This window comes from Cibotium barometz, chromosome 48 (assembly GCF_041138505.1).
Source record: "Cibotium barometz isolate CiBa-2024 chromosome 48, ASM4113850v1, whole genome shotgun sequence".
NCBI lineage: Eukaryota > Viridiplantae > Streptophyta > Polypodiopsida > Cyatheales > Cibotiaceae > Cibotium > Cibotium barometz.
Window position 1 is genome coordinate 45,024,878 of NC_141093.1, and position 26,563 is coordinate 45,051,440.

Here is a 26,563-nt window from a genome sequence, read left to right on the forward strand (position 1 = left end):
TAAAGGCCAAACTGTTTTTAAGTTAGACTAGTCTAGTATGAAAACTAGACAATTGTATGTAAGCAATACACAATAATTCCCTTGGAATAGAATACATGTGAGCTCCTCTCTTCTACTCAAATATACATTACACATGCTTGCACCGTCTTCTTTTCTATTTCAAATTGGAGAGCTCAAATCATTCTACATATTTGTTTGTAACCTAGTCACCATGTATCGTGTAACGCTCCCACTTCTTAGTGGGGTCGTATATCTGCCACAGACATCATAACCACCATTAGGAAATGGGATGCAAAATGCTACTAGAGTTGGAACCTTGATGTAACAATTTGGTCCACAAGCAATTACACATGTCAATAATGTTGATACCTCCCATCTTGAAGCTGGAAAAATATGCTTGTTCTTCTCATACCAATGCCTCTCTACAACCTTCCCTGCATGCGACTGGCCAATCACAACACTAATCAAGATCCACAAAGACATTTAAAAAAACATAGCTTAAAAGAATTAGATAGGAAATATAATTTACCTCATCTTTCTCAATAGTTGCGTCAGCAATAGTTCGAATGTCTTCATGCACATCAAAGTGAAAAAGCTGCAAATATAACACATCTTAGTAGCTTAACCTCTACCACATGGAAACAGGAGTAAATGGGAGGGTAGCTTTATATACCGGTCCACTCTTGCCCCTTGCTTTATTGATTATCAGCTCATAGAAAGAGTGTTGCTGTAAGCACACAACGTATAACTCATTCCAGGGTTTTAACAACAAATCCCTTAAATGAACTTAACAAAGTAGAACCTGAAACCCGTCAAACTCTTGGATCTTAAGATTAGCCCATTGAAGAATTTTCATTGAAATATTACTTGCTTTATCTTAATATACACGACACCTCATTCAGGGTACAGGCTTACATGAGGAATTATTAAATCTTCCTTTACATATAAGAGGTTCTCCACTGAGGCCGTTCTAATCTCTCGAAATTCTGAGGCGAGTTGCTGCTGGACAGCCCGTAGGAACTCTGCAATTGAGTCTCCTTTGCGCACCTGTGCAGATTTGCATAAGGGCGTACGACTCAGCTTCTACCTAGATGCATTAATTCATCCAATCTTGTAATGGCCAGCAAAAGGATGTTGATTATAAGAAGATGACAAAAAAACCTGAATTACTCGCCGATGACCGGCACCATCCCAATAGCTGTAAGTGATTTGCAGTGGCTCATCTACACATGTAGACACCTCTTTCTGAGTTTAAAGAAGAAAGAATCTAGATTCACTTAAGAAAACCTGTGACTTGTATGTATTTGCTTTACTTTTGATGCGCTCTTGCTCTTGCTGCCATTGTTTCCGTAGTCGTTCACGCTCGGCTTGCTCTTCTGCTTCACGCTCCCTGAAGTATTATCCTCCATTTTCACAGACATAAAACGAAACTTGAGATTTGTTTAGTTTTAACCAAAAAAAAGACCCAAAGAAAGCAGGAGCATACCTATCCGGCAAAAAGCCCGTTTCAACAGCTGGATCCTTGCCAAACTTTCCAAGTTTTCCCCTTATGGGCTCCTCATTTTCTTTTAAAAAAAACAAGGGAGAGCTGTAATTTGTACGAGTGTAAACATGCATACATGTACATATATGTCTATGTCTATGTATACTTCTATGTATATATGTACACATATACATCATAAATGTATGTGTAAAGCTGCCTCTGGGTGTGCACACATATACATATACCTACATGCGTGCACACACACACACACACACAAACATATTACATGTATGTACAAACTTATTAACAAACCATTGAATCCATTCTCCTCCTCATCTGTTTCGCCATCCACCTGATCAAGAAAAGACAGTCGTGAAGGAGCTTTTGCTCTCCTCTTTTTTCGTTTTAAAAGCAATCTCTCTTCTTCCCTAATCATACAAACATATGTATATGATAAGTCACCTTAATCACAACTATTACTTGTATTAAACGTGTGATTAAGGGTACAAAAAAAGCTTGCAAAACAATGACACAAAAACATAATTTTACTTACTCTTGAGCAAGCTTTTGTTGCTTCTCTTTCTCCTCCTCCTCGATTTTGCTCCTTAAATTGACACGCTAAAACAAAACAATGATCAATGTTCACTATCTGTCAGCATTTCTTAACGAAGCAGAAGCATGGAGACTAGGACTATAACATTACCAAGACATTGCAATGCTGCCGATGTTTGTACATACCAATGGAAAGTCCAGGCTATTTCCCAAACTAAACAAAAACCAAAGTGCGATCATGACTCCATGCTACTCACAATGCTTCAAATCATCAACTCCACACATAGCATAGACTATCCCCACTCCCAGGCCAACTCGAACATCAATCCCAGTACGAGAGTGGAGCATTGTTGCTCGGCTCAAATGGAAGCACTACTCACTGTGAGCGACTCTCATAAAACCATAAACAGTGCACCTATCCTACTCATAGTCATGCTGCTGGTCCTTCAACTGATTTTCCCTCTCCTCATCGTCTGATAACAAGGATCATGGCCAGAAAACTTCTTTTAGAAGGGACGACTGCGCCTCTGTGGAAAGGGCAGCCAACTGGTCAGCCAATCAAGCAGACTGAGTAGTTAGACAGCAAGTTCTCGGACAGAGCACCAACTGCTCCTCCATGGCCCTAGTAGAAACAACAAAACTCATGGATTGAAAAGATCTGCAAAGTTTTCTACCCTGAACAGTTTACGTGATGAAACCTCTGAGAAAAAATTATGAAACCTCCGGAAAAAGGACCTCCATGTTTTTCACTCATTCCTTGCACCCTTATTTGCAGCCCAATCCAGAGGCATCATAGTTGTGGCTATGATCCTAGTAGATTATGGTGTGGGCCTTTGGTTAATGGTGACCTTCGACCTCCCTTAGTAGCTTCCCCTCCTTTCTTCTATCTTCTCCTTCTCTATCTACTTTTCTCCTTCAAAATTCTTCTCCTCCTTTGTTCCTCTTTTTTTTTTTTCCAAATTTCTTCTTCTTTGCTGCTCCTCTTTTCATCATCTTCCTTTTCTCCCTTTGATTTTGTCTATTTTTTCAAAATTTCCAATCTTTCATCTCAATTTCCTACAATGCCTCACCAAAATCCAAGTAATTGTACCCATGATGTATAGGATGTCACCTATGTCTCTAGAAAAGAAGCCAAATACAAGGCTGAGCTGAGACTAGCCACTGTAGCATCTCAAATACCCAAAACATGGGCACAAGAGCCAATTTCAAAAGTAGCATCTTGATCCAAAGTGTGTGTGTGTGTTCGGCAAAACCACTAGATTTCCAACATGAGACATAATATCAATGTAACCAATAAGTGTCTAGGAAAAGTACTCAAGGAACAAGTCAATGAGGTCAAGTGGTAAAAGTGTTTGTCTAGGACGAGGAGGTCCTGGGTTCAAAAACCCACAAGATGCTTCCTCGGTGGCATCACCTACATGCGGATAAGAAAGCGCTTGCCTACAGGCGGTGAAAAACGATAACTACAAGATGGAAGGCTAGATGGAAGGCTAGTCGGCAAAAAAAACAAAAGTACTCAAGGAATGACTCCCCACATTGCTCTTCTTTCATCACAAATCCTCTTTCCCCCATGGTGACATGATAGGATATTGATCTGCACCCATATCAAGAATATGGTACCATGGATTACTAGCTAAATGAAATGGGAAACTGTACCATGGTGCATTCTTGCATTGCATCGATGCGTGTAAGGTTTTAAACCTGTTTTTGCATGAACTGTTTTGTTGCTTGCATGAATTGTGCATGTAGTTCGTGAGTTGCGGACGCCCTCTTGTGAACCGTGTGAGTGAAACTGTCTTCTAACCTCGCTTGTGGGACGTAGACAGATGGTAAGTATACTGCTTTACTCTATGTTGCTCATTTTTCTGTTTTGCAGGTCCACACTTTAATAAGTGTGTCTCCCCAAGTTATGAGTGAGTTTGGACGTCCACACTTCATTAAAGTTTGGGCGGACAATTCATAAGGAGGTTGGACCAGTTTCCACTCCCGGTCGGCCAGGCACATATTCAAGCGCCCTTTTCAACATGTTATGAGCTTTGGGCGGCCTCCCACATGTCAAGAGGAGAGATGGTTTGGACAGGTGGCCCAATAGGTACCCTCCACTGAGGTCCTCCACATGTTGGGAAAGCTTATCTTCCATGTCTCTCCTCTTTCCAGAAGTGGACGCCAACCATATTGAAGCTTCTCTTTTCACTTTTGCACACACGCACTTATGGAAAAGCTAATTTTCTTCTTTTCCATAATTCCCATAGCCATGAAAGCTTGAGAAATCTTGTCTTCTACTTGTATAGTCTCCATAACCAATTTGTAAAATTTCTCTTCTATTCATGAATATGGAATTCCCATAGCCATGAATGCTTGAGAAATCTCGTCTTCTACTTGTATAGTCTCCATAACCAATTTGTAAAATTTCTCTTCTATTCATGAATATGGAGCCTCCCAGGTATTCTATTGCCCCTAAATTTTCTGTAAACCCTGAATTACAAAAATCCTAATTATGTCAGAATTCCTAATTTTGGGGCAGCCAAAGTACATCTATAGCCCTCTGCTTTGGGCATCTTTTACACCCAAAAGCCCCAATTTTGGAGTTCGAGCACCCGCTGAAAACCCTAATTTACAAAAACCCTAATTTGAGCCAAAAGTGAAAATGGACGCTTAGAAGCGTGGATATCAACCATACGATGGTTGTACTCAAATTCAAGAAGCAGAATTGCGGTAAGAGCTCATTTAAGCTCTCTTTCACTTACTGAAGATCCGAATACTAGTCATTATAGTCCTATGTCTCGGTCTTGGTATAACTCGCGGTGTCCAGGAGACTAGGACCTTTCACACACTTGTTGATACCATCAATGCAAACATTTAAACATGGCCACAACCTTAAAACATATCCATCATCACTTTGCATAAAATATAATAGCTCGACAAAACATCCACAAATGCTGAAAGCAGAGCTTGCACATGTGACACTGCATAGAGGCCGGAATGGGCCGATCCCCCCCTAGAGTATTTTATTACCCAAGGAGAATAATATCATGTACAAGCTTTGAGGGCCTCACTCTCCACGAGAGATGCCGGATTATCCATATACAACCATCGTTGGACCAAACACGCGGGCTATCATTAAAAGAAGCCCCCAAATACCATGAATGTGTGTAAACCACCTCTTCCCGTGAGGGTACTGATCTCCGCGGGTCTTCAAGATGCCATAAGTGAAAAACTCAGCTGAAGCAAACAATATACCATATACATCACCATGAACAAGTCAAGCAGCACCATGGGCAACCAAAACAAGTCAGGGCAGCACCAATAGAGCTAGTACAGCAGCTACAGAATCTAAAACAGTTGGTACACCCTCCACTCAGCCGGTACATGTACAATGGCTGGTACAGCTTGTACAGGGGCTGGTACAACAAGTACAGTGGCCGGTACAAACAAAACAATGGCTGGTACAACCGGTACAACAAGTACAAGGGCTGGTACAACAAGTACAATGGCTAGAAATCATAATAAAATGATTAAATACCCTTGCCTTCAGTATTTCTTCGCGATGGAAGCCTTCAAAACAGTCCCCAACAGCCAGTATTCTTCATGGGCAGTCTTCAAGAGAAAGAAAGAGAGTAGCCATCATTAGGGCAGCCTGAAACATAACGGTGGTAGAGGCTGGTATGCAGCAAGAGAGCCTCCATTAAAGAGCAAGAGGGGTCCAATTTATAGATTTGGGGCTCCCATGAGTGAAAATAGAAAGAGAAGGCTATGATGACAAGTGGAGAGCCACACAAAAGCTGAGCTGAAGTGACAAGTGTGAGGCCACTTGTCTCACTTTAATCCATTTTCGGACACACTTGTCTCACTTTGGTCGCCACGTGTCCCAATCTAAGAGATGGGTCCTTCTATAAACTTTCTCTCTAAAAATATCCCAACTCGTAGACATTCTGTCATAGGCACTTTGGCAACTCTTGGTATCTGCTCAATTTTTGATGTAATGACGCGAACAGAATTTCCATCGGAGTCGGGGCCAAAAATAGCAACTCTCCTAAATTTTAGGAGTGTGTTTCTTTGTATTCTAGGATAATCCCCCATTCCCAAAGCTTGTACTTTCCAAATATTTAGACATCCAGGAATCCAACAGTCCCCTTTCATACTATACTGGAAAATGTCCAAGCTCGTGACATCCTCCCTAGCTTCTTAAAAATTGTCTACAACTTTAAGTTTCAAGCCATATATCCAAGATATAATCATGTCCCATCAAGTGGGCGAGACGAGACAGTCTCAAAAATCCAATATAACTGAAAGAATCCATGTCCCAAATAACTGGGCGAGACAAAACAATCCCATAAGTTAAGATATCATAAACATGTCCCAAGTAAATAGGCGAGACAAAACAATCCCATAAGTCCAGATATCATAATCTTGTTTCTCTGTCGATACTCCAAGGAGCAGTTACTCGTTTCCCGATCCCCAGTGTCACATCAAACGCATGCTACTAGTACTCCACTAGCTTCCATGCTTACACATGCAAAAACCAAGCCGAGAAATTGAAGACTGATTGACCGTGCACACGGATGTAGAACGTCCACTAGATCTGAGTGCAAACATCAAGTTCCCAGCATACCAGATTCCAGTCTACCGACACTTGGCGTAGACATAGTTCCCTGCCAACAAGGTGTCAGTCCACATGACCCTTGGTGTAGACGTAGGTCCCCTGCCAACCAGGCATCATGTCCATTCTAGCACTTCCACTCCGTGTTGGTACTATGACCACACCTTGGAGGAGAGATGGGCTCAAGTGTGTGACATAAAATGAGAATCACTCACAAGCATAGATATCCTGGTGCTCCATAAACATTTCTGCTACACATAGTTTATAGGCATTTCGGCTGCCAATAGTTTTATAGGCATTTTGGCTGCCAATAGTTTTACAGGCATTTTGGCCACCAATAGAAATCCTCGATCCATGAGATAGCCATGAGTTTCATAAGTGTCATGTGCATAGAGTGTATCTACCGTATGCAACACGCACACAAGACTAGCTTCAAGGCTTGGGGTAGCTTGGAGCTAGGCAGGCTGTGCCATATCCAGACCTGTTGCTTTTGAAAGTAAAAAGCTAGACAACACTCAATTTCGTTGGCCAACCCTTGAGAAAGAGCTTTATGCTGTGATTCACGCTCTCAAGGTTTGGAGACATTATTTATATGGCTCCAAGTTTGTGGTCTTGAGACTAATCATCAGTCAATCAAGTATGTGTGATGCCGATGATTTAAGAAGAAGGAAAGCTCGATAGGCTGAATTAATCCAAGATTTTGATTTTGAGATTCGTTATAGAAAAGAGTCCATGAATAGTGTCATAAATGCACTTAGTCGAATTAGAGAGGTGAATACTTTGTCGTTCACCGAGATTTCTACCGACTTATTTCAGTCATTGAGAGGACTTTGCAAAACTGATAGCTATTTTGGTCCATTTTGGCAGAAGATCCACTATGGGAGCTCATTGATTGACCAAGACTCAATGACTGAGCAGCCTACCATTCAGGCTGCAGGAGGCCACTCGATGATTCGGAATGGTTTACTATTCCGTAATGACAAAATTTGTGTACCATAGATCCCGGACATTAGGTCCAAGATTCTTAAGGAGTGTCACGACGTACCTTCTGCTAGACACCCTGGGTACACATGACATTATCGTTAGTGAAACACACTTTTTATTGGCCAAAGATGAAAGGGTATGTAGAAGATTATGTTCTCAAGTGTCAAGTTTGTCAAGCAAATAAAGCTGAACGCTTTAGATAGACTGGGTTGTTGCATCCTTTGCAAATCCCAAGTAATAAATGGGAAAGTATTTTCATGGATTTTATTACCGGATTGCCAAGAACACATCAAGGCCACGATTCTATTTGGGTTGTGGTAGATCGCTTGACAAAAATGGCTACATTTTTACCGACACGGAAGACCATTACAACTACGCAATTCGCAAGGCAGTTTATCGAGCAATTGTTTAGACTGTACGGGTTAACGCAAGACATAGTCAGTGATAGGGACTCTAAGTTTACAAGTGACTTTTGGAGACTTGTTTTTGAGAAGTTGGAAACAACTTTAAATTTGAGTCCCTCATATCATCCTCAATCTGATGGCCAAACTGAAAGAGTGAATCAGATTTTGGAGGATATGCTTCGAGCATATGTATCCAAAAGACAGAGTTCATGGGAGGATTATCTTCCTATGTTAGAATTTGCATATAATAGTACTAAGCATACGAGTACAGGTTTCAGTCCTTTCATACTTACGTATGGTTTTCAACCTAGATCACCTGTTACAGTGGGATTCTCAAGACTTCAGCATGATGCAGCACGTAATTTTTTGCAAGATATGCAAGAAATGTTACAAGTTGCGAAGGAATCTATTAGAATTGCTCAAGACCGAGACAAATTTTATTCTAATAGACATCGTTCACCCAGAGAGCTCTCTCAAGGAACGATGGTATATTTGCGAGTTCCGAAAGATTCCGAGACTTTACGGATAGGTCGATCTCCGAAATTATCCCCTAGATATTGTGGACCATTTCGTATTACACGACGGATTGGTTCAGTCGCATATGAATTGGATTTGCCTTCTCATGTGAAAGTTCATCCTGTATTTCATGTCAGTAGACTTAAGGAAGTACTGGGTGGAACAAACCGGTTAGTTACTCTTCAAGAAATCATAGATGTCGAGGACATGACATTTGTTCCACACGAACTTGAAAAGATTCTTTAAACGAAGATTGTGTAATACGCTTTATCACGGAATACAAGATCAAGTAGAAGAATCGTGTTGAGAAGGACACTACACGGGAGACATTGACTACTCTTCAGAGAGATTACCCTGGCTTTTTAGTGAGTGCTACACGCACACAAGACTAGCTTCGAGGTTTGGGGAAGCTTGGAGCTAGGCAGGTTGATTGGCGAGCTGAGTTAGGGATAGACTAACGGGCGGGCACCCTAGTATGGACGGGCGGGCGTCCAAGTGTGGACGCCCGATGACCGGCCAAGAGCCTATAAAAGGGTGGCAAAGGTTAGTCATTAGTTCATAGAATCTCGCGTGTCTTTGTGAGAGCTCTATGATCAGAAGCCTGGATCTAGTGCAGACGTGCACCTGCTTTATGCAGCCGAGACTGACAGCAGTCTCGAGGCCTGCGAGGGTAGCTTCGTGGCGGTATGGGACGTCATGAGGTAGAGATTGGTCGGTACGTCCATCTAGTTAGCTCAGCTCGTGGCTCGGTGGGGACAGCCAAGACTTGTGGGCTTGCCCACGACTATCAAGGTTGAGAGGTGAGTCAGGCTTGCACCCCCTTCACGTTTGTTTGGTTTGTTTGCAGGTTTCGAGTCGTGTACCAGGAGCATTCTAGGAGGTGATCCTATGGGGATTTGACAGGCTGATTGGCGAGCTGGGCTAGGGATAGACTGATGGACGGGCGCCCAAGTGAGGATGCCCTGATGGGCGGGCGCCCAAGTGTGGACGCTCGCTCAGTGACCAACCAAGAGCCTATAAAAGGGTGGCCAAGGTCAGTCAGTTGGTCATAGAGTCTCACGAGTCTTTGCAAGAGCTCTGTGGTGACTGGTCAAGAGCCTGGATCTAGTGCAGACGTGCCCCTGCTTCATGCAGTCGAGCCCGGCAACAGTCTGGAGGTCCGTGAGGGTAGCTCCATGGTGGTATGGGATATCATGGAGTAGAGATTGGCCGGTGCGTCTTGCTAGTTAGCTCAACTTGTGGATCGGTGGGGACAGCCAAGACTTATGACAGCTCTACGAGGAGATCCCTGTGGATTTGACAGTGGTATCAGAGCATGCCTCGAAGAGCGTGCAAGAAGAAAGAGGTCAAAGAAAGAGGTATGAGTTCAAGATGACTGCTGTTTTTTCATGTATACTACTGTTTTTTTCAGAAATCACCGTATGGTTTTAGGTTTGCATCGTTGGATCCCAGTCGAGATGTCGTCTTGGTTAAGAGTCAATTTAGACTGTTTGTGAAGAAACGTTTTTCTTTGGCAAAGAGAGAACCAAGAGAAAGACCTTGTCGGCTGTGTGAATCAGCGAGAGGGAGAGAGAGAGAGAGAGAGAGAGAGAGAGAGAGAGAGAGAGAGAGAGATGAAATGAAATGAAATGAAATGTTATATTAACGTCTTCAAAAGGCCATAATGACCTATGAGACCAAAAGTTACATCATGGTGGATCTGATACAATGTTTGGATAAAAAAACCCAAAAAATGAGAGAGAGAGAGGGAGAGAAAGTTGTAGACTGTAAACTGTCTGTGACCAAACGGGAACCAAGGCTGTCGGCGGCTGAAGAGCAGTCAGGTGATTTTTTTCTCGAAGTTGTGTTCGTAGGCGATGGAGGCGACCTTCCCTATAGTCGAACGCAGCCTTTTAGCCAGAACGCAGCCTTTTTTAGCCCACTTTTTCGTTAGCGCCACGTTGCTTTCCGTTTTTTTAGAACCTTGTGTTTTTTTTTTAAACAAACATATGCCAAGACCCGTATGCAGCATTTTCTTGCAAAGACCCATGTAGCAGTGTGGTTTTCACGATTTATACTTCGCTTTTACAAAAGACATCCGAGTGGTTTTTTTAATTTTAAAAAACAAATAAGCTACGTTTTGTTTTTTTTTTAATGAAGACCGAGTGGTTTTAATTTTAAAAAACGAAGGTAGTAAGGCTTTTTTTTTCAACTGGCCTTTGGCCCAAGATCCTCCCATAGTTACCAAATTTCACGGTCCGTAGACAGCCGCCCATAGGCACTTATTTATCCACCCGTAGGCGATGCCGCCGAGGCAGCACCAAGGGGGGTTTTGAACCTAGGACCTCTTGGTCCTAGGCAAACACCTTCACCACTAGAGCTATCACCTCTTATACATGGCTTATGTGTTTTTTTAGTGTGGCTTTTAAAAGCCTTATGCGCGGCTTTTCCAAAAGCCATCTAGCATGGTTTTTCTGAAAAAAAACAAAAAACACAAAAGCAACACACAAAAAACAAACGCTTTTGGGAGACTTATAAAATACGCCTAGAGTGGGCTTCTAGCGACACATCTCCTCGAGTTCTCTAGCATCATCTCTTGCTTGCAGTCGAGCTTTTCTCTCACTTTTCAACTTTCCCATTTCGAGATGTTGACCCAAGATGGAACCCGTTCCCGAACACGGCTACCAAGGCCGCCGATCATAGTAGTTAGGAAACGTGTTTCCTACAAGGAAGGAAACTTGGAAACGTTTCTGAAACATTTCCTTGTAGGGAACGCATTTTTTTTCAAGCAAAAATTTTAACTTTTTTTTGCCCCAAATCTAATGTCGAAATCTGTGCAACTCTTTTGATAAATTTTTTTATGTAGTGTCATGTATGTTTTTTTTTTGTGGCAAGGAATGATGGGATGATTGGATCAAGGATCATAGATCATGGACCATGGTCTATGAATCATGATCATTTGACATTGATGATGGATGATTATATGGTTTTTGTTATTTGTGATTCAAAGACTGTAGACTTCAAATTGATGTTTCCATGTATTCTATGCATTTAGTGTTATTTTTACATATTTTATACAGTATATATTTGAAATTTTGTACATACAAAAACCTGTAGGTAGGAAACTTGTAGAAAACTTTGCGCTGATTTTACGACACCCGTTTGAAACGCGTTTGAAACTTTTAGGAAACCCGTTTCAAACAACCCCCTAACTACTATGCCGCCGATGGTGATCTTTTTGAAGATTTCGTGACTAAATCTGATTTTCGGGAGTTTAAAATTACTTTCGACTCTTCTTTCGCGAGGCATTAGGCACAAGTCGCCACACAGATGTAGACTTTGCAAAATTCTCTCTCTTTATTGACCACTACCCTGTCTACTCTCTCAGACATGGATACCTTGGCGTCTGCTTTAGGCCCCAACATTACTCCGGAACAGTTTGGGGGCAAGAAAAAGATGTGTACCAAGGAGATTGTGGACACGTGGCAGGTCCACTTCCAGTTTCATCCATATGGCGATGACAAAAAGATTCAGTTGGCAGCATGGCAGCAGGTTTCCTCTCAGGTAAGGCTTTGCTCTGGTGGAAAGAACTCAAACCTAAACCAACAACTTGGGCGCAGTTTGAAGAAGTCTTCAAGAAAGAGTTCCTCAAGAAGGAGGATGACTACGACATAGTGGCTCAATTTGCCAGTTTGACCATGATCTCGCAGAACCTCACTTATGGAGTCTACCTCGAGAAATTTAGAGACTTCCAGATGAAAGCTACGAAGATAGATTCTACTACTCTTTTGGGTTGCTTCATAGCAGGATACCCAACTTGTACCATTTACAGGTCAAGAATAACAAGTGCAAAAACTTTGGGCAAGGCCATAAACTTTGCGCGCATTTATGATGATACGATGGTCTCTTTCAAAACCAAACCCGTAACCGAGCAGGGGAACGAGTCTACGAAGAAAAAGGACACATGCGTAACGAGTGTCCAAAGAAGAAGGGTGCTAAGACCAACGCAAGACCCAAGACGAAGGTAGCCAACCAGTTGTCTTTGACAGGTACTTCAGTTACTATACTTTCTCGCCCTAGTTCATGTTTTGATTGTCTGGTCAACTCTATGGTTTTTGGCTTGCACTATTTTCTCCGAGTTTATGGAGAAATGAATGGCCATAGAATCCATCAAGTAACTCCTTTGGCTTCGGTGGCTCTATCTTCAAACATTTGAGCCCTTCTTTGGTCCTCTCTCCAAGCAAGGAATTCTTCATCTCTAAGAAAACGCCTGAATTGCTGAAAGTCATGGTACTCTTCTGATGATATGGCCACGGTCTCATGGGTAATGGATCGATGACCCTGGTTCTCGACCTAAAGTCCTGGATCGGCCTCATAGTTGTTCCCTTCATTAGGCCATTGGTTGCCCTCTGCTCTCGACATGGCTCTGTCACCCCAAGAAAGATTCCTCAAGAGAATCCTCCTCTGATACCACTGTAAGCCCAACGAGGCGTGCTGTTTGACAGATTCCACCACGTATCCAAGAGATAGAAATTAAGAGAAAGGAGAGAGAGAGAGAGAGAGAGAGAGAGAGAGAGAGAGAGAGAGAGAGAAGGGTTTAGGTAACTTTGCACAAGACACACGTACTGAGCGAGGAAGATGCCCCATCCTCTTTCAAGAATTTATTCAGGAACAATCCACGAGCTCGCAAGCCAGGATCAATACAACCAATGAATACAAAAGCAAACGAATATGCCGATGTAGAAACCCAGCACACCACGGGGATGACCCACAAGAATCCGTAACCGGGCTAGTATCCAAATCCAAATCCAGATCTAGATCCAAGCTCGTAAACAATACACACGGTAGATACGTATAGTCGACGAGGTATATGATGTTGAACCGTAGGGTTAATGCCCAATCTTGGAGTAGAAAACAACCCCCAACAAGGTCGTACAACAACCAGGTGGCGTTGATGGATGATAGGCGGTACTGGCACGGGTGGCTGGCGGAGCCGGGTAGCGCACAAGCAGTTGGTGGAGCTGGCACACAGGCAGCTGGCGGTGCAAAGGAGCGGTCCATGCGATGGACAAGTGTTAAGACCCTCCATGACCGAGATATTCTTCCGGACAACCTGCCTTCTTCCGGACAACCTGCCTCCTATGCTTCCTCCATCTAGACTGAAGAACCACAAAATTGAACTCCTCCCAAGTTCCTAACTCCCGAGCAAGTTTCTTATTGCCTTAGAAAGGCCATGGGGACAGAGTTTGGACCGTCAACTCCACGAGTTGCTGCAACTTGGTTTCATACGCTCCAGTGTGTCTCCATTCGCAACCCAAATCCTTTTTGTGAAAAAGAAGGATGGATTTTCCCGACTTTGCGTAGATTAAGAGTAAGTTCCCAATGTCTCGAATTGGCAACACCACAAGCTCTCCCAATATCTCCACCGTGTCTACACCACGGGCAATGCCCCCGAGCTAGTTTTATCATTTCATCTCGCAAATGAGTCCCGAGCAAAGGGCTATGGCTCAAGCCTACTTTGGGGGATGAGACGCTGGCACTTCTGCACAGCCATCACAGGCCACGCCCTCAGACACTCCATGGCACGTCACACAAACCCCGCCCACAGCAAGTTTCTTATCGCCTTAGAAAGGCCATGGGGACAGAGTTGGACCGTCAACTCCACGAGTTGCTACAACTTGGTTTCATACGCTCCAGTGTGTCTCCATTCGCAACCCAAATCCTTTTTGTGAAAAAGAAGGATGGATTTTCCCGACTTTGCGTAGATTAAGAGTAAGTTCCCAATGTCTCGAATTGGCAACACCACAAGCTCTCCCAATATCTCCACCGTGTCTACACCACGGGCAATGCCCTCGAGCTAGTTTTATCATTTCATCTCGCAAATGAGCCCCGAGCAAAGGGCTATGGCTCAAGCCTACCTTGGGAGATGAGACGTTGGCACTTCTGCACAGCCATCACAGGCCACGCCCTCAGACACTCCATGACACGTCACACAAACCCCGCCCACAGCTCGCTCGACTATTTCCAATTGTAGAAGACGGGATTGCTCAATGGGTTATTGCCATGATGGCAAGGTAGTTTCAAACGTACAAAACGGCATGACTTTAGTACGTGGTATGGAACGTTGCCGATCGATAAAGTACGTCAAAAACGGTACGTACTTTACAATGCTAAACTCATATATATGTGTGTGTCTGTGTATGAGAGATTGGTCAAGAAAGCTCGAAGTCTATATCTAATATCCTTTGATAGACAAGGAGTGATGTGTCAACACATGTCACATTCTAGCATTTCAACCTATCTAAGAACTTCAAAATTAGCACTCACAACATGAACAATGTCTAGACATACCTAAATACACCATGATTGGAATTTGACAATTCAAGTAGATAGTAGAAACAAATGATAAATCAAAATCAAATGACATTGTCACATTTGTCATGTCATGAGCACAAACAGGCTATACAAAGCGATCGCCGAACATAATAAATGGAAAAAAGGACACGGAGGAAGAAACCAAAACACAAACGTTTTTTAAGTTCGAAACGTTTGGAAACGTTCGGAAGTCCAAAAAGTACTAAATAATAAAAAACGGGTTTTAAATGCAACCTTGCATGATGGTGACTCCACATACGCTTCTTTCCCTCAACACCACGAGCGCCCACACCCATTGCCAGTTGTGAGGGAACACCACACTCGCACTCATTCCATCGCTTGAACACAAACTTCTCTACCCCCAATCCGGCTCGTTCCCGATATGAAGTAGTGGACGGAAATGTGGTCCTGGATGATGTTGGCAACGAGATAAAGTCTTGAATCCACAAGTTATGCCCTATAGCCAACTTCATGGCATAAACTTGATAGTGCAAGAAGGAACGAGTCATCAATTAAATCAAGAGTGAGTTTATGCCAGCACCAGGTAGTGAAGAGATCCATCCTAGATGGATTAAAGATCAGATGGTGAACATGATGAAGCACTGGCACAGTGCCATCCCATGCAAGGTAAAGACATGGGAACAAAAGCCTTGGAATTGTACACGAGATTCGGGAAGAGAAGGGCAAATTCCCGCAGACATAAGCGACAGGAGTTGGCCGCAACGAAGCCAATGGAAAGCATAAGGAGCTTCCATCTTGGAAACGGTGGTTAGGATGCTTTCCACAAGTACTTTGTAAGTATTAGTAGTATTATCACTCACTTTTTTGACATAATGGACATTTCATTTTTGTTAATAGGTATTAATGCTTCATGCTTTCAACAAAGAGTGGTCAATTGTGCAACAAGTGATGCGAAGAAAAGGTACGCCCTAATGCACAGAACGTATGTCCTTCTCGAGCAACTTGAGCGAGAGAGCGTCAACGTAAACTGGATGGATGTGGTGAATATGGTAAGCCTCTACATTTCCCACGCATCAAATAGTTTTTTCCTCGCTTGTCATTTCTGAGTTTTTGCCTTATGAATACTCTTTTGCAGGGACCAGTGTCAAACCCCGAGGGCAACGATGATAATTAGGTTCAGCCTTGCGTCCAAGGCACACTGTGTATAGGAGTCGGACCTCTAAATACATTTTTGTCAGCTCTATGTATAAGCATATTTTGTGTACATATTTTTGTCGACTCCATGAGCTATGTAACTTCTTCTACTTAATAAAAATTTAAGTTTTGTGGTCTTTGAGTACAAAACAAGAAGTACTCTTTAAAACTGACATACTGGTATATAGCTCATGGAATCGATGATGATTAGGTTCAGCCTTGCGTCAAAGGCTGAACCTATGTATAGAAATCGGGTCTCTAAATACATTTTTGTCGGCTCCATGAATAAGCATATTTTGTGTACATATTTTTGTCGACTCCATGAGCTATGTAACTTCTTCTAGTTAATAGAAATTTAAGTTTTGTGATCTTTGAGTACATAACAAGAAAGTATTCTTTAAAACTAGCATACTGGTACATTCAGGCCAGTTTTAAAGAGTACTTCCTTGTTCTGTACTCAAAGATCACAAAACTTAAATTTTTATTAAGTAGAAAAAGTTAGATAGCTCATGGAGTCGACAAAAATATATACACAAAATATGCTTATATACAGAGCCGACAAAAATGTATTTAGAGGCCCGACTTATGTACATAGTGCCTTGGACGCAAGGCTGAACCTAATCATTATCGTTGTCCTCAGGGTTTGGCAAGCACTGGTCCCTGCAAAAGAGTATTCATAAGGCAAAAACTTAGAAATGACAAGTGAGGAAAAAACTATTTGATGCGTGAAAAATGTAGAGACTTACCATATTCACCACATCTGTCCAATTCACATTGAGAGCATACGTACTATGCATTAGAACGTACCTTTCCTCCGCATCACTCCCTGCATGACCGACTACTTTTTACTCGAAGCATGAAGCATAAATACCTATTAACAAAAATGAAATGGTCATTATGCCAAAAAAAGTGAGTGATGGTACTATTAATACTTACAAAGTACGTGTGAAAAGCATCCCAACCACTGCTTCCAAGATCGGAGCTCCCTATGCTCTCCATTCGCTTAGCTACGGCCTCTTCTTGCTGCTTATACCTGCAGGGATTTGCATTATGCTTTCTGCACTCCTCTTTCCAAATAACGTGTACAATTCTAAGACTTTGTCTCCCTGTCTTTACCTTACATGTGATGTCGTTACGCCAGTGCTTCATCATGTTCACCATGCGATCTTCAATCTATCTAGGATGAACCTCTTCACTACCTGGTGCTAGCATAAACTCACTCTTGATTTGATTGACGACTCGTTCTTTCTTTGCGCTATCAAGTTTATGCCATGTAGTCATGAAGTCGTGGACAAAGGCTATATGGCATAACTCACGGATTCGAGACTTCATCTCGTTGCCAACATCATCCATGACCACATTTCCGTCCACTACTTGGTATTGAGAACGAGCCCGATTGGGGGTAGAGGGCTTTGTGTTGAAGCCATGAGATGACTGCGAGCATGGTGTCCCCTCACAACTGGTAATGGGTGTCACGTGGCACTCGCAGTGCTGAGGGGAAGAAGCGTCTGTGGAGTTCTCACGTGCATCCCGCACTTGGATGCCACGTAGACATATTTGAACAAGAAGGTGTAGGACGTGGGGTGGAAAATTGGTCCCATGTGAGCCTAGTCCGAGACGAGTCGGGGCTCCACTCCATTCGTCCGAGGTCAGGTGTGCATTGTCCTACACGTCTGTGCTGTGAGTCTCCCTCTGGAATGATGTCAGTTGCTCTGTGTGTTTGGTCTGTGACCAGATGCCAGACAGCTATGTAGGTTGCATGTAGAAGGGGGCATCCCTTAGGGCTACCCCAGAAAAGGGGGTATTATACCCCATGTGTGGGCAAAGGGGCCAAGCAGGCCCCAGGACTTGCCCACCAGCCCAAGGAGGGGTGCTGGGCAGGCTGTCGGCCAGCCCAAGAGGGCTTGGCCAAGCAGCCAACTAACCTATAAGCCAGCCCAGCCAGGTGGCCAGGCCTGGGTGCTGCCCAGCACCCAATCAGGCCAGCCCCGAAGGCTGCCCAGCAGCATGCGCAAAGTGGCCAGGGCTGTACATGTGAACACGTCGTATTTTTCAGCATTTAATGCTACTTTAGCAGGTCATGGGGCTATTTTCAGCAAACCGACCTGGATAAACCAGCCGACCAGCATCTAGGAGGGGTATATAAACCCAAGGTACCATTCAGTCCTATTCATCTCATATTTCACCAAGTGCGGAAGCCACTCGAGGGGCCAGGACAGCCAAGGAGAAGCTTACGCAAGGGTGGATTCTGTAGGTCAAGGACAAAGGATTATCCTCAGCCAAGAAGGTTCAAACTTCAGGTTCAGTCTTTTATTTCAGATTTTGCATCATTCTAATAAAAGCAAATACACATCCGTGGTGGGGGCCCTACAGAGGGTATTCGGGACCCAATTCTCTCTCTCTCTCTCTCTCTCTCTCTCTCTCTCTCTCTCTCTCTCTTTTTCTGCACATCTATATTCGGTTTTGTGCGTTATTTTCGTCGTGAAACGTGTGCTGATTTCTGAGCATTGAAGTTACCGATCTCCCCCGAGGCTTCCGCATGTTACAGTGGTATCAGAGCCTACTTCAAGTGTAAAGATTCAGCAAGAAACCAGAAATTTTCTCTCGCTCATGTGGTTGGTTTTTAGACTCCGGTGGACCACCCCTTTCAGAGTGACTCCTGGTCCCTCGAAGGACGGTTGGTTTTCAGCCTCCGGAAGTCTCCCACACACACAGTGGATGGTCAGATTGCGCTCCAGAAAGGAGGTGCATTTTCCTGCTATGGTGAGCTTCGACAACGAGAGAGACCAAGAACCTTGGGACCAAAGTACACCAAGCAGTCCAACTAGGGCATCAGGCATGAGTGTAAAAGAGATGTTCCAACAGATGATGTGAGCAATCGCAGACCAGAGTACCAAGTTGGAAGAGCAAAAGGCACAAATACTGGCTCTAGAACAACGCACTCGTTCTCCAGCTCCGCGTTTCCTGTCTCCTCCCCCTCCGTTTCCAAGATTCCAGGTCCTCTACACCCTTTCGAAGGGTCACGACTACAACCGAGTTCGATGCCCAAGTTGCAAATGCATGCATTGGAGATCCGACAACGTGAAGACTCCATGCGACGCGTGGAACATGAGCGATACCCTGTGGCTTTGGACGTAAGACTGACACTAGCGGCTTCCTCAAATCATTTTCCTGAGAAAATGAATTTCAATAAGTATAATGGTAAACTCGACTCCGCAACTCTTTATTCATGGTTGCATCAATTTGAAGCTTCCTTTGCCGCAGTTAGAAAAAATGATACTGACAAGGTGATCTTAGCTAATTTACTTTACTTAATCCACATCCAATCAAATGTATTCTCATCGTCCTTCATCCATTCTCATCTAATCACATCATATTACATCTCATCATATCTATCCTCATCACATCACATCCATTCTCATCTACCCATATCCACATCACATCACATTACATCCATTCACATCTCATCTCATCCATTCGCATCTCATCTCATCCATTCACATCTACCCCGATCTGCCAAAAGCAACGCGCACAAGCGGCACAAAAAACGGTGGAAAAAAGCGAAAAACGGACGCAAAAAACCAACGAAAAAAGAATATTCGCCGTCCCGTTCCAATCCTGTCCCCGATAGTGGCTGCCCGTTCCGCCATTCCCAGGACGGCGTCCCCTTGTGACGCAAGTGCCCAAGGCGTCCCCTCTGTCCCCAGACTGTGTCGAAACGCCTTGCCGATTCAGGACGGCGTTTTCGCGTCTCGGCCCTCCGTCCCCTGTTACTATGATAGGGGCATTACCGTGGATCAGTCCGCTCATTGGGGAGGCCAACACCACGGTCTCCTTTGTCCTCAACCGCCAACGACTTCGGCATGAGTTCAACAAGAGGTCATCTCTCTCTCTCTCTCTCCTCAAATATTCCGGCACCTGGTTTACCTACAACTTCCTCATGTTGGGCTGGTAGTGGTGCTTTGAGAGGACTTCTTTTTAGCGATGAGTTTATAGACATGCAAGAGTCCCGTACAAATACCGGCCGGGAGTGTAGGTTACAGGCGGATGATGCCTCTTGGTGGGAGAGTGTGAAGACCAGGTGACAAACACACACACAAAAAAGGGAGAGGATGAGTGAGAGGTCATTCGTACCTTGACCTTTTGCTTAAGGATAGTAACCTACACCTTTCTTATAAGCTCTTAGGCTTGTTTCATTTGCTCATTCTTTAACATGGTATTGGGGTAAGTTTCTTGAGAAGATTTGCATAATCAATGGGCTTCTTCTCTTTGGGAAGAGCTGGTATGAGGGTGGGAGATTGCTTGTTATCTCATATATCCACTTTCACTGGTCATAACATCTTATCCTTGACAAGTGATTATACATTATGTTTCTACATGTAATTCTCTCTAACGGAGAGTTAATGGAAGACGTCTCAGGTAGCAAGGTCGGTCTCTTGACCAGCCTCGGTTTGATTAAAATGGTGAGCTTTCGGTACGGTGGATGAGGGACCAAGGAAGCGGCCTATGAGTGAAGCGCTAGGTCACCTCCTACGAAGGATCCTAGAGGGTACTGACCATACGGTGCTCGGGCTTTGGGTCGCCGAGACGATACCCACATGTGCGTCAAGGAAGATATTGGAACAAGGAGTAAGAGTTGTTTTCTGAATTCGGGCATGGATCTGGTTGATTGACCTTGCTGGTTCTCAACGGATAAGTCCATGGCTCTTTTATATGGATCCATTGGTTGATCATGCTGATCTTCAATGGAGATTCCATTTTGATATGTGAATATATTTCCGGTTACTAGAATCTATCGAAAAGGCCCCTGATTGGACAGGTGGTGAGGGTTCTGGTTGCCAATGATGCCATAGGTACACCGATGAAGGAAAAATTAGAAATTACGATTCAACCGGATATTTTGGAGGATTATGATCAGTGACACTATGGTTTCATTAAATTATTATTTTAAAGATAGCTGATTCTGTGAAAAAGGTAATTTCATATTGGGTGTGTAAGTGGTGTGACTAATTTTAAGTTTACAAGAATATCCGACTAGGGGGCCTGGGAACTCTTTTCCCTGCCCCCGGGACAAAACCTAACCAAATTCTTAATTGGATCCCATCACTACAGTGGTTGGGCGGTTGGCTAACCCGCGAGACTGGGGTTAGAGACTGGGGTTAGGCTGGATTGATGGATTCCTAAAATTGAGACTCAATTTTGTTATAGTACGATAGATGAAATAAATCCTAGATAAAAATTGTTCTATGGAAAGGAATCAACGGTTGTGCCTCTCAATAAGGAAAAAATCGTTCGTCTCTATGATCCAAGTGCAATCTTTTCCTTGATCTCACTATGGGACTTACGGGGTCGGTCACATCAGTTCAGTTAGTTAAGGCTTTGACCACGTTAGAGTAAAATTATCCTAGAGGAATCACCCGTGCTTTCCGGGTGAGGGAAGTTTTTTCAGGTTCGGTTTTGGAAAACCGAGGGATTAGTCTCTTGTCAAGATATCCGTGGCGAGACCCCGAGTGAGGGACCCTTCCCGCGCAAGTAGTGCTACTTCCGCTGCTAGCACCCCTGAATTCGTTGCGCGGTGGGGAGAGGGATCTCACAGCTGGAATCAGAGCAAATTGACTAATGTGGATCAACTGAGAAGCCAAAAATGTCAAAAATTTATGGAGCAGCAGTAAAAGGTTGTAATTGTGATGAAATTCATACAAATTGATATTCATACTCAAATTCATAAATTAGTAATTGAGTCCTTAGATGGAACTACCACAATTGCTTGGAATCCCTGACTTGCTTAAGACCTCGACATGATGGTATTTACCTTATAGTTCCAAGGACCGTGAATACCCGTATAAACCGAGGGTATAATTGCAGCTCTTTACTTGCAGTATATACGAGTAAATCTAAGACTTGAAATTATAAGCATAAATGCTATCCTCCAGATGATGAATTCAAATATGGTTGATATGATTTTTAAATTCTGGTTGAGAACTAATGAGTTGATTTGGATTCTGATTGAAAAATGATGATTCCTGAATTTTGGTTGAAATGTAATAAGCTAAGCAAAACCACAATGAGGATGAATGGGACGAGTCTCTGTGATGATGTTCATAACTAGAATAACGTTAATGACTTCAGCAAATCACTATAATATTAGTGTATTGTTCTGACAAATTGCTACTGTTAACACTTGACTGAGAGTGGATCAAGTTAAGGGATGTCAAATTAAAAATCTGTATAATTGAAAATTCCCATGGAGGACTGTTCAGATAGAAATTTCGATCTAATGGACCAATATTGTGATAAGGATTTGAATGATATGATCTGAGTAAATTGTTATCTGATGATAAGTTCTATATAAGGGATCTTTATACTAGGATTCAATTGGGTTCACTAGACTATAAGGAACCCCAGAATCAGTTGGATCTTAAGGAAAAGAGTTCTCCTTTAATTTTGCGAGATGAGAACATCTCGCATTTTTTAAGTGGGGTAGGATGTAAGATTCCTCCCTCCAGATTTTGAGGTATGGAGGTGTAAGAACCTCCCCTTCTAATCTTATAATTATTCTCCTCTCTGAAAGATCTTGTTTTACCTGTTTTGGCCTAGAGAGAGAAACTTTTTAGAGAGAGGTAATTCAAAATTGAGATATTTTTGGATATAAAAATCCTCCTAGTGTCTAAAATGGTTTCCCCTGAATCAGAAATTTAAAAAGAACTTTCCAATTTGCAATTGGAATTAATTGACAAATAGGTTTTAAAAAAAGGACCTTAGCCTAAGGGTCGAGATTTTCAGAAATTTTTGGATTATGGTCCAATTAAGGTTCCTATGGACCAATAAGATTAATCCAAATGTATGAAGGAGATAAATTGAAGAATACAAGAAAATCCCCCAAAAATGAATAAATACTCACATAAGATGAAGAGTTGACTAAGATCAAGATTTATTAGTTAAAAAAGAAGAGATATTTAGAGAAAATGATGTATTTTTGACACCTCAGTGTGGGGATCTCCCCTCATGAAGGAGGCGCCTAAGTTTTTTAAACTCATAAATAATGAGATATTTTCATCTCTTCTCTCTCCTATTTCAACTAGATCTAAAAAGTAAGCTAAACTGACCCCAAAAATGGCCAAAAATTAACCAAATTGATCTGAAAAATTCTAGAATTAGTTTACTTGGTTAGAGGCTCATTTTTTCCTATAAATAGAAGCCTCCCTCTTTGTAAAAGATTAATAATGTTTATGCACTGTTACTCTACTCCTACCCAGACCCAATTACATTGAATTTTCTTGATAATTTAATTGTTTTTGGCTTAATCCTCTCCAAAGTAATTGCTGGCCACTCTTGATCCAAACAAGAGTAGAACCCTCAATCCCTCAATCCAAAGGAAAGCTTACAAACTCTATGTAAGCTAAATTCTTCTTACTGTTAAATTTTAAATCTATGGTTTTTTTAATCTTCTTGTTTTTTATAGTTGATTAAATCAAATTCTAATGCTATGCCTTGATGAAAAGGCCATCCCTTTCTCTTCCTTACAATTCAGCCTTTCTTTATCCTAGAATGATTAACAAACAAATTGAATAAACTTTTCTTATTGTTTACTCTCTTGAAATTGAAAATTGTGTAGATTAGAGTCTTTTATATCTTATTGGGGTTAATTTAAATCGAAAAAAGAATGTTAAAAATTGAGAAATGGTCAGCCATACAAAGGAGGTTATAGTAAAATTTTCTTGAATTTTGTGAAAAAGAAAGTTTATTTTTATGTTATTCTAAAAGAGTAATTCCCACCGTTTGTGCATTCTAAAAGAAATATTCTAATTTACTCCATGTATATATTCACCTATGAATATGCATGGATATCACTGATATTAAATATAAAAATTAATTTCTATGCATAGAAAGATGCATATTTAAAATTTTTAATATAAAAGTGTTGTTTTCATTAAATTTAATTTCTATGCATAGACAGATGAATAATGAAAATTTTTATTATTAAAGTGTTGTTTTCATTGAATTTAATTTCTATGCATAGAAATATGCATAATGAAAATTTTTATTATAAAAGTAATATTTTCATTAAAATTGATTTTATGCATAGAAAGATGCATAAAAATTTTATTTTTATTTCAAAAGTGTTGTTCTTGTTAAAATTGATTTTATGCATAGAAAGATGCATAAAAAGGATTTATTTTTCTTTCAATAGTGTTATTCTCCTTAAAATTGATTTTATGCATAGGATTGTAGACGCTATGCGACCATGCATAGGCAAGGTCTATGAGGCCATGGATCGCATGATAGAGAAGTTTAAAGACTTCGTGCCTGACGAAGACATACGAGGAGATCCATGCCTTGTGTCTAAGAAGGTGGAATTCCTACTACTCTCCATTGCATGCAACAGCTTATGTGGTGGACCCAAAATTCCAAGGCAATAATTAAGAGAGCAATCGGGAGGTGAGCGCTGGGTGGAGGATCATCTTGGACCGTCTTGTGCCTGATGCATGTACAAGTCATTTCATGGCTCCTATGGTTGTCATGATGCCCAAATCGACCGCTCAAAGTTGGTAGCGCTCTATGGTGGGAGGACTTTGGTTCAGATGGACCGGAGCTACAACAGTTAGCCATTCGCATACTTAGCCGGGCCATCAGTTCCTCTTGCTTGGAGCAACTTCTGAGCACCTACAGCCACATTGCCTCTAGAAAGAGGAACCAACTCGAGGTAGAACATGCCAACAAACTTGTCTTCGTCAACGCAAACTTGCGAATGCTTTGAAAGAGGCTAGAGCGTAACCAAGAAGGCAAATCCCTTCACTGAGTGGGAGATGAGCCAACAAGAAGAGCAACAAGAGGATGAGGTGCAACAGCAGTTGGCCATTCGCATACTTAGCGAAGCCGTCAGCTCCTCGTCCTTGAAGTAACTTCTGAGCACCTACAGCCACATTGCCTCTAGAAAGAGGAACCGACTCCGAGGTAGAACGTGCCAACAAACTTGTCTTCGTCAACGCGAACTTGCGAATGCTTTGAAAGAGCATAACCAAGAAGGCAGATCCCTTCACTGAGTGGCAGATGAGCCAACAAGAAGAGCAACAAGAGGATGAGGTGCAACAGCAGCATGCCAATGAGGATGAGCTTGATGTTCCTTTGGCACAAGCTACCCATGACCATGAGGCGAGCACTTCACGTGGATGATCATTCGTGAATCATGATTCATGAGCCTTATTACTTAGCTCTAGGCTTTAGCACTTTTAAGTCTTTCCATGCTTTAGCCTTTTTAAGTTTTTTGTCCTTCCATGTATTGTACCTCCTTGAGGCTTAGTCTTGACTCGTTTGTATCTTCTTAATACAATCAACATCAACGCCTTCACTCTTTGATCGGCGTATTTTGTTAATATGACTCAAAAGCTTACCATTTTAGTGTAAATTTGTCCTCATTTTGATGTACTTCCAAATAGAATAAGTGGAGTAGAAAAACTTTTTTTTAAAGTATTTTTGAAGTGTTGTTCTCTCCCCCCGCCCCCATTCCCTACTTATGGCCGTCCCCCGTCCCTTGTGACTATGGAGCCTCTACCCAATTTGACTTTAGTCTCTATTTTCTTCTATGGAAAGGATGCATGATAGAAGCACTACAATTCTTCTAATAGCTGCAGTGGGCTGCAGAGGGACACTTTCATATTAGGAAATCAAAAATTGGGGATAGTTGAGAACACATACTTAGGCATGGTTTCTTCAAGCCCACACTTTCATATGAACCAGTAAAAGAGGCAAGATTGACATGCAGAAACATATCTCGCAAAACTGTAGAGAAGCAATGTTTCAGCAGATTTTCAGGGCATTCAAACAAAATCCCTACGGTCATGATGTTCTCACATCCCATTCAAAGCATACCCTCTATCCATCACCTGATCTTATTATAGAAGAGTTTGCATAGATGCCACGTGAAATCAGCAGCTCATCTAAAAGAACAAATATAACAGAGGGAAGACAGCAGCTCACATGGCTGGCTTTGTCCTTACATTTGATTGACAATTTTTCAAACAAGAAGTACTGATTGCTAGTTCCAAACAAAAAGGAAATTAAACGAGCAGGTATTAGTTGAGGAGGTACCTTCTCAACGTACTGCTCCCTTGTGACTAGCCCGACCGTTTCCTTCTTGAATGCAGTTTCCAGAAGCTGCCAGAAGGTAAGAAGAAGATAAATGCTAGTCTTGTGGTGATTACCATGCTTTCGAGCAAATCTCATGTAATGATGCAAATCGCGCGCGGAGCTAAGGTTACCTCGGAGGTGCCTGAACCGAACTGGAGGAGGCCCGTCTGGCCCCCGGAGGACTTGTTCTTGAGCTCCTGGATCTTCTTGCGCTCCACCTCCCGCTGCTTCTCCAGCCGTCGGATGCGAGCCGCATCCTGGGCTGTCCCCACGTAGCCATCGCCCATGCCCGACATCTCCGCAGCACACAGAGGGGGGGGAAGGCGGGTTTGAAAAAAATAATTGCTTTACCTTAACACTGTTTCGACCCTAACGGCGAACCCCGGT

The 26,563-nt window shown here is 42.5% G+C and overlaps 1 protein-coding gene across 1 annotated transcript; it reads right to left on the reverse strand.

The window, feature by feature from the left end:
• XCT (XAP5 family protein) lies at positions 1 to 26,563 on the reverse strand. Its single transcript, XM_086785877.1, has 12 exons — positions 26,308 to 26,563; positions 26,138 to 26,203; positions 2,037 to 2,101; positions 1,796 to 1,911; positions 1,487 to 1,565; positions 1,314 to 1,390; positions 1,162 to 1,223; positions 916 to 1,047; positions 674 to 727; positions 530 to 595; positions 370 to 444; positions 1 to 253 (listed from the first exon to the last, which is right to left on the reverse strand). The coding sequence occupies exons 1-12, from the start codon at positions 26,470 to 26,472 to the stop codon at positions 203 to 205; spliced, it is 1,008 nt and encodes a 335-aa protein (XP_086642003.1). The 5' UTR covers positions 26,473 to 26,563; the 3' UTR covers positions 1 to 202.

Bases quoted from the DNA above. Each gene is read 5' to 3' on its own strand.
- XCT (XM_086785877.1), bottom strand. From the start codon at position 26,472: ATGTCGGGCATGGGCGATGGCTACGTGGGGACAGCCCAGGATGCGGCT. The intron at 1,048-1,161 runs GTTTTTTTGTCA...AAATCTGCACAG, and splicing joins GTCATCGGCGAGTAATTCAG to GTGCGCAAAGGAGACTCAAT. The intron at 254-369 runs GTATCAACATTA...TGTCTGTGGCAG, and splicing joins TTCCAGCTTCAAGATGGGAG to ATATACGACCCCACTAAGAA.